The 14,708-nt window shown below is 44.7% G+C and overlaps 1 protein-coding gene across 1 annotated transcript in view; it reads left to right on the top strand.

The window, feature by feature from the left end:
• Positions 1-14,240, top strand: part of LOC122257020 (uncharacterized) — a 90,715-nt gene extending 76,475 nt beyond the window's left edge. Inside the window, exons 2-8 of the mRNA XM_086533576.1 lie at positions 7,413-8,423; positions 9,105-9,404; positions 10,059-10,280; positions 10,705-11,012; positions 11,455-11,758; positions 12,129-12,235; positions 12,688-14,240. Coding sequence (XP_086389702.1) covers positions 8,001-8,423; positions 9,105-9,404; positions 10,059-10,280; positions 10,705-11,012; positions 11,455-11,758; positions 12,129-12,235; positions 12,688-13,282 — 2,259 coding nt within the window. The 5' untranslated portion in view covers positions 7,413-8,000 and the 3' untranslated portion in view covers positions 13,283-14,240. The remainder of the gene's footprint in view (positions 1-7,412; positions 8,424-9,104; positions 9,405-10,058; positions 10,281-10,704; positions 11,013-11,454; positions 11,759-12,128; positions 12,236-12,687) is intronic.
• The last annotated feature ends 468 nt before the right edge of the window (positions 14,241-14,708 follow it).

The raw sequence follows: 14,708 nt of genomic DNA, 5'->3' as shown, positions 1-14,708 counted from the left end.
GTGGAGGAGAGACAAAAAGCATCTAAGAAGGGGAAAGGGAGGGGAGAGGGAGGGATAGAGGGAGGGGAGGGAGGAAGGGAAGAGGGAGGGAGGGGAGGAAGGGAGGAGAGAGAGAGAGAGAGGCTTAGCTTTTGGTCTGTGTGATAGATTCAACGAATGCGACGAGAAGAGAAAGAGAAAGGAGAGAGAGAGAGAGAGAGAGAGAGAGAGAGAGAGAGAGAGAGAGAGAGAGAGAGAGAGAGAGAGAGAGAGAAGAGAGAGAGAGAGAGAGAGAGAGAGAGAGAGAGAGAGAGAGAGAGAGAGAGAGAGAGAGAGAGAGAGATGAGGCACACACACATACATACGCACACAAATACACACATATACACACTGACACACACACCGGGGAAAAAAAGAGAGAGAGAGAAAGAGAGAGAGAGAGAAAGAGAGAGAGAGAGATAGAGATAGATAGATAGATAGATAGATAGAGAGAGAGATAAAGAGAAAAAGAGAGAGAATAGAGAAAGAGAGAAAGAGAAAGAGAGAGTGGAGAGAAGGAAAGAGAAAGGGCCTAGGGAGGGGGAGGAGGGAAAGGAGGAGGGGGGGGAGAGGGACAGAAGAAGAGATTAAAAAGAGCCCCAAACGCACCTCCCTCGTCTTAGGCATCCTGACCCTTCCAACCCCTTACCACAGGGGTCATTTCCCCCCCACATCTCTCCCTGTCTCGCGGGTTGCTATTTGAAGTCCCGACAGCCGACCTTGCCGAGGGACTTGAAAACCTGAAGTAGGTTTGCATTAAGGTTCTCACTGTCGGGTTTCTGTCGTGCACCTGATGGACGGCTGGGGGAAAAAAGGGGGGGATTCTCGCCCTTCAGCTGAGAGGACAGAAGGGTCACATTCGGGAGACAACCGCGAGGATTTTAAGCTAATAAAGCAAAAGATCGAGAGAGAATGGCAGGGGAGGGAGGGAGGGAGGGAGAGAGGGGAGAGATGGGAATGGGGGGGGGTAGAGGGGGAGGGGGAGGGGGAGGGGTAATTTACCTAATGCTCATTTCCGCAACGGAGTGACCAACTGGACTGGGAGGGGGGGGGGTATGGAGGGAGGAGGAAGGGAAGGGAGGAGGAAGGGAAGGGAGGAAGGAAAGACGGGGAGAGAGAGAGAGAGAGAGAGAGAGAGAGAGAGAGAGAGAGAGAGAGAGAGAGAGAGAGAGAGAGAGAGAGAGAGAGAGAGAGGAGGGAGAGAGAGAGAGAGAGAGAGAGAGAGAGAGAGAGAGAGAGAGAGGAAGAGGGAGAGAGAAGAGAGAGAGAGAGAGAGAGAGAGAGAGAGAGAGAGAGAGAGAGAGAGAGAGAGAGAGAGAGAGAGGGGAGGGGAAGAAGGACAGGGGTGAGCGGATAAAAGTTTTCTTGTGAGAGAAGACAGGAGGGTTATCGTACCTTAAAGGAAAGAGGGTGAGATATGGTGAGAGAGAGAGAGAGAGAGACAGAGAGAGAGAGAGAGAGAGAGAGAGAGAGAGAGTGAGAGAGAGGGAGAGGGAGAGAGAAAGAGAGAGATAGAGAGAGAGATAGAGATGATAACGCCAGACAAATGATAAAAAAAATAAAAAAAACAGAACAACCATAGAAGGAAAACAGTATAAAAAAAAACACACACACAAGCAACACAAAGACAAGCACAAACAAACACAATCCGACACAGCCTGTTGAACGTCCCCTTCCCCCCACCCCCCACCTCCAACCCCCCTCCACCCCCACACCAACATCAAGAGCATATGTTCAGCGTGAAGTGTTCAACGTTAAAGGCCATATTAGAGCATCAGACTTGCCGCCCTTATTACATGAATTACAGGCCGGCACTTTGGCACTCTCTGGGCACTGGCACTGGCACTCGCGTTTAATCCCTGTGGCACCACGAAGCTCTGAGTGTTCGAATGGGTATCTGTAATTGGGTTTATGTGATGTAATGTGTCATGGCTATTGAAGAGGATTCGAGTTTAAGATTGAAACGAAGGGTTGGGGGGAGGGGGGATGGTAGGAGGGGGGGGGGTGGAAGGAGGGGGGATGGTAGGAGGGGGGAGGGGGGTATCTTAAGGACTGTTTATTTGTTTATTTGTGGGAAATATGATTGTGATATTATTAAAGGTGATGGTTGAGATTAGAATGACTTTAAGGATAATGAAGATAAGAGCAATGTTATGACAATTGTCAAGTGTTAATGACATTGATGATGTGAATGTCAGAAGGCAATAATGACATAATGAGGAAATTGATAATATTAATATTGATGCTAATGATGATAATGTTAGTAATAAGGATGATAATCGTAATGATGATGATAATGATATTGATAATGATAGTTATGATAATAATGATAATGAGAATGATAATACGAATGATAATAATAATTACGACAATAACAATAACAATAGTAACGACAATGACAATAATGATGATAAATAACGAAAACAAACAATAACAACATCAATTACAACAACCATAACAACCACAACTGCACACACACAAAAAAAACACTCAACCAAAACGAATAAAGAAAGGAGGGGGGGACTATGTTAACCCTTTCATTATTCTTGCCATCAACCGAACGGCCACCATTTCTTAAAGAATTGATATGGGGACTTGTCTAAGGGCGTCGGCACGAACAAAGGAAGGCCTTCTGGGGTATTACATCGGCTGGTGAAACAATAGGCTGGAGGGAGTGGGAGTTTTATGTATATTTGTATGGATGGATGTGTGTGTGTGTGGATGTGGATGTGTATATGTATGTATATGGATATATATATGTATATATATCCATGTATACATATATATATATATATATATATATATATATATATATATATATATAGAGAGAGAGAGAGAGAGAGAGAGAGAGAGAGAGATGTGTGTGCGGGTGTGGGGGTGTTTATATATATATATATATATATATATATATATATATATATATATATATATATATATATATTGTAGGGCGTTTAACTTATTTGTTCCAAAGATTCAAACATTCAAATTCAAACATTTTATTCCATAAATTACTATGGTTATTCTTATAGGGAGGGAGAGATGGACAGAGAAAGACAGACAGACAAAGAGTGAAAAACAGACCGGGAGAAATACAGAAACCGAGAGAGAAAGAGAGAGACCGAGAAAAATTGATTCCTTTCAAATGTACAAGAAAGAATGACCATAATAAACCAGGGAAGGAAAAAGAAAAAGAAAAGAAAAAACGCAAGAAAGAAAAGTCTAGACCTGTTCTTTCCATTGTTATTTTTACGATTCAGTCTTCAGTATATTTAGAAACCATAACATATCTAGAAAGAAAAAGAAAATTATATCTTTTAAAATCACCTAAACAAAAAAAAAAAAAAAAAAAAAAAAAATCGTAAGATACAAAAGCAAAACACATCAATATTACAACACCAAGCATCTCTGCATATAAACAATAATATACTAACTTGAACAAATGTTATATTTTCTCACCTAGACTTTATCTATCTACATTTTGATATGAATCAATATCATGAGTCTTTTTATTTTATTCATTTATATAACAATAATCATTATGATCCAAGACTGATTGATTGTACTGCTAGAAGGATCTGTGTGTGTGTGTGTGCTTGTGTGAGGGAATTCACATAATGTGTGGGTTAAATATATGTGTTTGGCTGTGTGTTGGTTTGACGTTTGTTTTAGCATTAGTGTGTATGTTTGGTTTTTGTGTTTGCGGTTTTGTCTTTTTTAGGGAAAAAACTGTAAAATAGACAGGAAAAAAAAACGTAAGTAGAAAACATTTAGAAAAGTTAGAAAGGGAGAGGAAGAGAAGAAATGGTGAAGGAGACAGAGAGAGAAAGAAAGAGCAAGAGTGAGAGTAAGTGAGCGCGTGAGTGAGTGGATGAGTGTGTGTGTGTGTCTGTGTGTGAGAGAGAGAGAGAGAGAGAGAGAGAGAGAGAGAGAGAGAGAGAGAGAGAGAGAGAGAGAGAGAGAGAGAGAGAGAGAGAGAGAGAGAGGGGGGTGGGTGGGATGGAGAGAATATAAGACAGATGACAAGGAAGAGGAACAAAAGCAAGAAAACAAGAGAGAGAGAGAAAGAGAGAGAGAGTATAAAAAAGAATAAAAGAGAAATGAGAACCGGAGAAGGAAGAGAGAATGAAAAAGAGCGAGAGAGAAAGAGAGAACGAGAGCAATAGAGAGAGAGAAAAAGAGACAGAGAGAGCGAAAGAGAGAGAGAAAAAGAGAAAACGAGAACGAAAGAGAGAGAGAAAGAGAGAAAGAAAGAGAAAGAGAGAGAGAGCACCAAGACGCGTGGTCCTGTAAAAGGATATTTTTGTTGGTGGTTCAGTCCATTTCCGCGAGTAAGGTGCCAGTTGTGTCGTGTGTGGCGCTTCAATATCTCGGCGCCGTGGGGGGGCAGCGCGCCCTCCTTATCCCTCCCTCCCCTCCCCCCTCCTCCCCCTTTCCCCCTCTTCCTCTTCCTTTCCTCAGGCTCTGGCCGTTTCGTAAGTGATCGTTCAGTGTCGACAAGGGTGAGGTTACGATGAGGAAAGGGTGAGGTGGGGAAGGAGGGGGGAGGTGGGGAAGGAGGGGGGAAGGGGAGAGGAGGAGGAAGAAAGGGTATAGGGAGGGGAAGAAAAGGGTGAGATAGGGAGGGAGGAAGGGGAGAGGAGGAAGGGAAGAAGGGGAGAGGAGGAAGGGAAGAAGGGGATAGGAGGAGGAAGAAAGGGTATAGGGAGGGGAAGAAAAGGGTGAGATAGGGAGGGAGGTATGAGAGAGGGAAGAAAAGAAAGAGGAGGAGAGGGCATAGGGAGAAGAAGAAGAGGAAGGGAGGGGAGGAGAAGAAGAAGGGAGGGGAGAAGAGGAGGAAGAGGAAAGGGAAGAAGAGGGAGAAGAAAGGGAAAGTAAAAGCTGGAAGAGGGAGGGGGAGGAAGGGGAGAAAAGGGGGGGGTAAGGCAGAGAAAGTAGATGGGGTAGGGAGGGGAAGAAAAGGAGTAGGAGAAGGGGAGAGGGGTAGGGGGAGGGCGAACGAGGTGTGGAAACGACTCTTAAATTATGACAAGTCTGGAGTTTTTTTTTTTTTTTTTTTTTTTTTGAGAGCGTTGCTGGTGGCAGCCATTTTGATTTCTTTCATTTGAAGCCACTCACGAAATGGGCAAAAGTAGCAAGAGATTTATTTGTTTCTTTACTAATTTAAGCAACCTAGGCATTCGTTACTGTTGCAATATACCATGAAATTTATTCACGTTATTGATATAATTTGGTGATGTATTTGCAATACGTTTTTTTTCTGCAAACCAAGTGATAATAGTAATTAGAAATAATTACGATATCTGTCACCTCTCTTGTTAACATAAAGATAGAATTTCGATGAAAATAAAAACAACAACAAAACATCAGCAACAAAAACATTTTTGTGTAAAATAATATTTCAAAGAACACGGAGGTGGTGGGGGAAGGGGAGGAGGAAGGGGAAGGAGGAGGAGGAAGGGGGAGGAAGAAGGAGGAAAGGAAGGAAGAGGGAGAGGAGGAAGAAGAAAAGAAGGGAAAGGAAGAGGAGGAGGAGGAAGGAGGAAATGAAGGGGAAGGTAGAGGAGGAAGGGAAGAGAAAGATAAAGAAGAAGAAGGAGGAGGATAAAAGGGGAGAGGGGGAAGGGGAGGAGAAAGGGGAGGGGCGAGTAAGGAAAGTCGATTACAATGATTATATACGTGAGAGAATAACGGCGATTACGAGGAGAGAAAAAAAGGAACGAGAAAGGGGAGAAGGAAATTGAGAAGGAGGTGGAGGTGGAAGAGGAGCAAGAGGAAGAAAGTGGACGAGGAGAAGATGAAGGAGGAGGAGAAGGAAAAAGAGAGAGACACAGAGACACAGAGAGACAAAGACAAAGACACAAACAGAGAGACAGACACATAGACAAACAAACAGAACCAGACAAAGACAGAACAAGAAAACCAGAAAAAGACCGAGAACGAGGCAAACGAGCGAGGCAAACGAGCGAGGCAAACGAGCGAGGCAAACGAGCGAAGAAAACGAGCGAGCGCCTCCGCGTCCACTTTGGGTCGGTTCGTATACGTCGGCCATAAGTCTTCGGCGAGCGCGCTTTGTGAATCTCGCTTCCCTGGATATTGGGCGCTTTTCACTGCTAAATGGCTTTTATTGTTCACTTCTTAGCATCTATTTAGAGGAGCTACCCTTGGCCCTCGCCTCCCGTGCTTTCAGTGACGCATGCAAAGTGCTTGCTAAGGCCATTAAGGAGGGAAAAAGAGTTTATTAAAAGCTCCTGTTGTTATAACTGTGCATTTCGGAGCAGAGAGGGAAGGGGGAGGGGGAGGGGGAGTGGATAGGTAGGTAGGGGGGGTATAAGATGGGAAGAGAGGGAGGGATGGGGGGAGGGGGAGAGGGGACTGAGGAGTGGGTGTTGGAGGGGGAGGGGGGGTTAATAGGTCATGGAAGCTGAGACAATTGCTTTTTGTTGAGTGTTCTTCGTGTGTCTGTGGCTGCTGCTTCATGCCTTACATTCGTTGTTTTGTTGTTGTTTGTTGTTGTTTTTTGTTATTTTGAGGTCTTTCTCTCTCCTGTTTTGTTTGTTTGTTTGTTCTTGTTTTTTTTAAAGTATGTGTTTTTCTTTCTCTGCCGGTTTTGCGATGGTTCCATTTTGGTCTAGGGTTATATATAAGTTTATATATATATATATATATATATATATATGTATATATATGTATATATATACATATATACATATATACATATATATATATAATATATATATATATATATATGTATATATATATATTATATATATATATATATATACATATATATATATATACATATATATATATATATATATATATATGTATAAATATATGTATATATATACATATATATATACATATAGATATAGATATACATATAAATAGATATAAATAGATAGATAGATAGATAAATATGTGCATATATGTACATTTTTGTCCTTTTTATATTTTGCTGTATTCACTCTCTCTCTCTCTCTTCCTCTCTCTATCTCTTTCTCTCTCTCTCTCTCTCTCTCTCTCTCTCTCTCTCTCTCTCTCTCTCTCTCTCTATATATATATATATATATATATATATACATGTATACATATATACATATATGTGCACACACACACACTCCACCTCTCTCTTTCTCTTTGACTCTCTCTCTCTTCACCCACTCACTCACTTGCTCGCTCGTTCACTTTTACTCCAACTCCTCTTTCTTTAACATACTCCCCTCTCCTGCCCTTCTCTCTCTCTCCCTCTCTCTCTCTCTCTCTCTCTCTCTCTGTCTCTCGTCTTTTCAAAGACCGTTAATTCCCTCTTTCCAAAAAAAGTCGTCTGCACTTGCGCCGACACTACCTTGCCATTATTACTAATTTCCTCCTCTTCTCCCCTCTTCCCCCCGCAGGCATGACGCTGGCAACACCGAGTGACAGGACGTAGCTCCTCCTCCCCCAACCACCCCCACCCCCCAACCCCTCTTTTATCCCCTCTCCCCAAGCTACCTCTCAACCTCTCTCCCCCTTCCCCTCTTTCTCCCACTCCTTTACCTCTGGGTTCTAGGGATCTTAGTTCCCCTTTTACCCTTTCCCTTTATCCCTACTACTTCATTCCCTCGGTTTTTGGTATCCCCCTCTCCTCCCTCTTCCCCTTCTCCCCTCCCCAAATAATCCTCGATAACCCCCCTCTCCTCCCCTCCCCCCACCTCCCCTGGATGGCCCCGACTTAGCAAGCTTCTTCGAGACTTCTTCTTCAAGATCCCCGTCTACGCTTCAGTCAGTCAACTTAGGCCTAATTAATGCCTAATATCACTCCGAAGGGTATTGCAGGTAGATCTTATCTATATCTACTCTCGGCGGTATCTTTTTTTCCAAGACTCATTCTGAGGCAACGAATTTAGGCTTAGAACTAGAGCCATTTTATTTATTTTTTCATTTTTTCCTGGGGAGGAATTTTCTCTTTGGGAAAAAAAATCGACGAAAATCTAAACCGCCCGATGCAATACCCCGCCATGGCCGCTGAGGAAATCACGCCCCTCACCTCGCCCAACGTCCTCGCGAGGGACACCCACGACGACGAGTACTACGCCCACGCCCACACGGGTGTCGTCGTCGCCGCCCACCCGCTGGAGGACAGACTCTCAGAGGGCCCCGAGGACAGAGAGACCACGGGGGACAAACCCAACGGGGGGAGAGGCTGCTGCTCCTCGCCGCCCACGCACAGGGCTCCCGTGTCCAGCCCACAGCTCCTGAGGACACCCCCAGCCCACAGCCCGCACAGAATGACTCCCCCCGCCCACACGCCCGAAGACGACCGCCCACCGAGCCCCGCCGCCGCCCACACAAGGAGTCGAGCGCCCCTCGCCTTCTCCATCGACCGCATCATGGAGCCCACGCCCAAGAGAGTCAAGGTGACGGAGGTAAGGAAGGCGTTCGCGCCTCACTCGCTCGCTCGCTCTCGCTATCGCACTCATTCTCACTCTCGCTCGTCTCTCGCTCTTCTGCTACCTCTTTTTCTTCTTCTTCTTCTTCTCATTCGACATCATCATAATATCATTTTTCTTCTTCTGCTTCTTCTTCTTCTTCTTCTTCTTTTTCTTCTTTATCATCATCTTCTTCTTCTCATTCGACAACATCATCAGCTTCTTCTTCTTCTTCTTCTCATTCTTCTTCTTCTTCTTCGTCTTCATCATCATCATCTTCTTCTTCGTCTTATTCTCCATTAGATTCATATACTATACTGTTGATTATTCCATATATGCTTCTACTATTTCTGCCACTTACTTAGTAATAACAATGGTAGATATGGATAATGATAACCATGATAATAGTATTGCTTTTTATTGATAACAATAACAATAATGATGATAGTGATAATAATAATGATAGTAATGATAATTATGATATCAATTTTAACGATGATAATAATGATGATAGTGATAATAGTAATAATGATTATAATGATAATGATAACAATAATAATACTATGTAATAATTAGATAAAAAAATAATGATAATAATAATAATAAAAAATAATTGTGTCTATCAATAACACCATCAACACAAATAATAACCACCCCCACCCCCCTACCCCTCACCAGATCACCAAAGAAGCCACCTCACCCCCAACGACCCCGTTACTACGACCCCTCGTGGCACTACGACCCGTGACCGACCTCTCACGCCGCCACCACCACCCCCACCACCCCCACCACGACCCCCTCCCCCACCACGACCCCCCTACCACCTCCCCCACCACCCCCTCTGGCCGTGACCTGCATGACCCTCGACTGGCGGGGTTGAGGGCGTTGTATGACCACCACCGGACGAAGGAATTGTTGCATGACCCCAGGGCAAGGGACATTTTGGCACACTACCCTCTGCTCTACCATTATTATCAGGTAAGAATTTTAGTTTTGATTTATGCCATATTTTATATCATTTATATATTATAATGTGTATCTCGTAGTACATATCATGACAATATATATATATATATATATATATATATATATATATATATCATAGTACATATCATGACAATATATATATATATATATATATATATATATATATATATCATAGTATATATCACAATAATATATATCTTAATACATATTATAATGATATATATCTTAATACATATTATAATGATATATATCATAATACATATCAATCATAATACATATCATATTAATATATATCGTGTTTCTTTTTTATCTTTATTTTTGTTTTCTTTTCTTTGATCATTGTGGTCTTGATGACTACTTTGATATTACTTTGATTATTCGCTTTTGTTATAAAGATAAGATCAGAATTGGTGATTATGATTGAAGAATGTTTTCAGGTTGTATACATTTATCATTTTTTGTTTATTGTTTTATATCTTGTTTATTATTTTCTCGTTTTACTTCTTTATTTTTCTTCTTCTTCCTTCTCCTCCTCCTCCTTCTTCATCACATTCTCCTCTTCTTATGAAACAACACCCCCTTCCCCAGCCACCCACCCCCACCCCCATCCACACCACCCCACTTACGCCCTTCTCGCACCCACAGGCCGGGGGCGTGTTCCCGTCCTCAAGCGCCACCGAGGGCTCCCAGCAAGCCACGCCCCTCCCGCCGCCTCCAGCCCCGCCCACGACCGCCCACCTCAGCCCCGCGCCCGCCCACAGACTCACGCCCCACGCCCTCTCCGCCTTCACGAGACTTGACCTCTTGAAGGCGAGGTCACAGGGTCAAATCGCCACGTCATGCACGTCTTCGCTGCTCTACACGTCGGTAGGTTGGATGGATAGATGGATAGAGGGATAGGTGGATAGATGGATAGGTGGATAGATGGATAGGTGGATAGATGGATGGATGGATAGATAGATAGATGGATGGATGGATAGATGGATAAATAGATAGATGGATGGATAAATAGATAGATGGATTGATAGATGGATAAATAGATGAATTGATAGAAAGACGGATAGATGGATAAATAGAAAGATGGATAAATGGTTGATTGACTGATTCATTGACTGATAGAGGAAGAGTAATTATGACGGTTATATATATTATATACATGTTATATACATGTAATACGTCGATGTAATATGAATTTGAATTTGATAAGCACCGATTTTGATATGTAATATATATACATATATATTTTTTCCTTTTTTTTACACTACTAACCCCCCCCCTCCTCCTCCCTCAGGCGTCGACAAAAGCCACCCCCGACGGACCGCCCCCTCGCCCCTTCGACCTCTCCATGGGCTCATCCCCCCGTGTCTCCGCCCCCGCCCACGCGCCCACATCCACCACCACGACCCACACCTCTAGCGTGGGCGTTCAAGACCTCAAATCACCCTCAGCAGCGCCCCCGCCCGCGTCTCCAGGGGTGCCGTCTACCAGGGGGTCAAACTCCCCCGCGTCGCTTGGCCCCCAGGCGAGGGTCGGGGGAGAGGTGGTGCCCCCCACGCCCGCGCCGAGAGTAGAGCACATCGGACACGGTGAGCGGAATGGGTTGATGGGCGTTGGGGAGGATAATGATGATAATGAGGGTAATTATGATGATAATGAGGGAGATGATAATGGCAATAACGATGATAATAATGATAGCGATGATGATAATGGTAATGATGATATTGATGGTAGTGATGAGAGGATGAGAGTAATAGTAATAATAATAATAATGATTATGAGGATAATGATAATGATGATGATAATGATAATAATGGTATGATGATGATAACAATGATAGTAATAATAGCAATAATAATGATAATGATAATAATGATAATAAGGATAACAATCATAAGGATAATAATAATAATAATAACAACAACAACAATAACAACAATATCAGCAACATAAGCAACAACAACAATAAAACACAAAATCCCCCCCCCCTACAAACAAAACTAACCCCCCTCCCCCTCTCCATTCCAGTGAAAACAGTGACAAGCGCCACCCCATCCCCCACCTCCGTTACCGTCAGCTCCCCTACCCCCCCATCAGCTGACGGCTCCGGCCCCCTTCCATCTGCCCCTCCCCCTCCTCCCCCTCCTCCTGCTGCTGGTATCAACGCTTCAAACCACGCCCCTAGCTCCGTTACGGTCACGCCCATTAAGAAGAGTTTGGGCGCAGGGGGCGTGGCTAAACCCGCCAAGACGTTTACGTGTCCAGAATGCGGGAAGGTGTTCAATGCTCATTATAACCTCACCCGCCATATGCCTGTGCATACTGGAGCTCGGCCCTTCGTCTGTAAGGTGAGTGTTTTTTGGGGGGGCATTTTTTTAGGGGGGGTATGTGTTCTTTTTTGGGGGGTATATGTTGTTGTTCTTTCGGAGGGGGTATATGTTTTTTTTCTTCTTTGTTTTCTTTTATTTCTTTAATCTATATATATTGTTTCTTTAAGTTTTATGTCCTCTCTCTCTCTCTCTTTTGCTCTCTCACTCACACACTCTCTCTTTCTCTCTCTCTCGACTCTCCCCCTCTCACTCCCTCCCCCCTCCCTCTTCTCATCCAGCCTTTTCCATCCTTTCATTTATTTTTACAATTCATACATGTACGAACAAAACAATATTATATATATATGTAGGATTTATTTAAGAGTCTGTTTGCATTGTGATGTTGCAGGTGTGTGGCAAGGGTTTCCGCCAAGCATCCACTCTTTGCCGCCACAAGATTATCCACACGTCTGAAAAACCTCACAAATGCCCTACGTGTGGCAAGTGCTTCAATAGGTGAGTGTTTTTTTGTTTTTTGTTTTTTTGTTTTTGCTTTTGTTTTTGTTATTTCTTTTTGTCTTCTTCTTCTGTGTCTAGGTGTGCCGTTTGCTGGTTGGTGTTCGGTGCTATTTCGATATGTGGTGTGGGGATGGGGGGATGGGGGGATGGGGCAGCGTGTGTGTGTTTGTTTGTGTGTGTGTGTGTGTGTGTGTGTGTGTGCGTGTGTGTGTGTGTGTGTGTGTGTGTTGTAAGCGTGCGGATGTGTGTTTTGTGTTAGCGTGTCTTCATTATCAAGTATATGAGACTGTCCTTCATTCATAATCGTTATATATGGACATTATATCCTCTCCTATTTTCCTCCATCCTCACACTCCCCCTAATAACAGCGACAAAAAAAGAAGAAGAAGAAAGAAAAAAAAAAAAAAAGTTCCAAACCTCCACACTAACGCCCGCCTTCCCACCCGCAGGTCCTCCACTCTGAACACGCACGTGCGGATCCACCAGGGCTACAAGCCATACGTGTGCGAGTTCTGCGGCAAGGGCTTCCACCAGAAGGGCAACTACAAGAACCACAAGCTCACGCACTCGGGCGAGAAGGCCTACAAGTGCCACGTGTGCAACAAGGCCTTCCACCAGATCTACAACCTGACCTTCCACATGCACACGCACAACGACAAGAAGCCCTTCCAGTGTTCCATCTGCGGCAAGGGCTTCTGCAGGAACTTCGACCTGAAGAAGCACATGCGGAAGCTCCACGAGAACGGCCCGTACGTCTCTCCTTCGCCGTCGGGTTCTCCGGGCAGCGAGGGCGTCATCACCTCGAGCGCCTCCGCCCCGCCGCCCCAGCGTCAGTTCTCCGTGCTGCCCTCGCTCATGGGCGCCTCGGCGTCCTTGCCCACTAGCATGAGCATGGGTAGCCTCGGTTCCCTCTCGCACCCGCCGCCCACTATGCCGCCCCCGCTCCCCGCCCACTTTATGAACCCTTTCCTCATTGCGCCGCCCGCACTGCCCGCCGGCGCCGCGGCTCCGTTCCTCCACAAGATTCCCTCGCTGCTGGGCTGATGGCTCCTGCTGGCTCACCTCGCCGCAGCCACAGTCACGGCCTCCTCCTGACCCCTCCGCCTGCTGCGCCTGCTGCGCCTGCTGCGCCTGCTGCGTTGCCGCCGGCCGGAGAATGCTGCGTCTGTGGCCGCGGCGTCGACCTCATGCCAAAGAACCTCGACGTCATGGAATGGACAGCAATTGACAACGGGTGTTTGTGTCCGCTTTGCCAGGTCGGAATCACGGGGGGGAATGAGATGTGTTTTCTTATTATTCTTTGTCTCTGTCTCTCTCTCTCTTTCTCTCTCTCTCTCTCTCTCTCTCTCTCTCTCTCTCTCTCTCTCTCTCTCTCTCTCCCTCGGTCACTCGCTCTCTCTCGAAAGCACAAACATTGTTCAAAAAGAAAGAATTTCCGAACGAATGTATGTGAGAAAGAGAGAAAGAGGAAGAGAGAGAGAGAGAGAGAGAGAGAGAGAGAGAGAGAGAGAGAGAGAGCGAGAGAGAGAGAGAAAGAGAAGAAGCAGAGCCGCGACCGTTTCGCTCCTCCATGGGGAAATCATGCGGAAAATCTTAGCGACGGAAAGACTGTACGTTCACTTCCTGTCGATGGCCCGTCCCCTCCCCCCCTCCCCCATACCCCTATACTACCATACCCCTATACCCCCATACCCCTCACTTCTCTTTCCTTCTCCCTCTCTTCTCCTCATTTCTCCCTCTGTACTATCCTATCTTCTTATCCCCTTCTTAGCTCTCTTCCTTTTCCTTCCCCTTCTCCCTTCATCACCCTCTATCCCTCCCTCTCTCTGTCTCTTTCTTCCTCCCTTCTCCCCCCCTCCCTCCCACCTTCCCCTTCCCCCCCCCCCCCTATCTCTCTCTCCCCTCTCTCTCTTTCCCCCTCTATTTTCCTCTCTTTATTCTCACACTGTAATCTCCACACGCCTTACCCTTCATTCCGAATGCTAAGAAAGAAAAAGAAAGAAAGAAAGAACGAAAGAAAAAAAAAATCCAAGTGAACTTCCAGTGTTGAGAAAAAAAAAATCGTTTTTTAATGTCTTGAGATTCATCATTCATTTAAAAGACGGCGAAGCGAAACGTAATTAAAAGATAACAATGATAACTGTTACCTCATTGATGCTTTGAACCAGAAACGACACCGTTATACCAAGTGGTCGGTGATATGTGACACTAATAGTGCCGTGACACCTTCTGCTATATCTATAAATATTGTGGTGTCTTACCTCAGGAGGATACGAGTGAGTGAGAAAATGAAGATAAAAAAAGGGAATAAAACATGTGAGGAGAAGAGAAAATGAAAAAAAAGTGAAAGTAATTCCCAAAAGCATCGCTCAAGGACGTAGGATAAATACAAGAAACCCGGAAGGATAATTTTTGATATTACAATTAAAAAAAAAAAGAAAAAAAAAATGTATGAAATACGTTCGTTTAG

The sequence above is a fragment of the Penaeus japonicus genome, unplaced genomic scaffold (assembly GCF_977035675.1).
Source record: "Penaeus japonicus unplaced genomic scaffold, GWHDUDI00000001_assembly GWHDUDI00000039, whole genome shotgun sequence".
In the NCBI taxonomy this organism is placed as follows: domain Eukaryota; kingdom Metazoa; phylum Arthropoda; class Malacostraca; order Decapoda; family Penaeidae; genus Penaeus; species Penaeus japonicus.
Note: the sequence above shows the minus strand (reverse complement) of the source record. Positions and strands in the feature narration are given on the sequence as shown.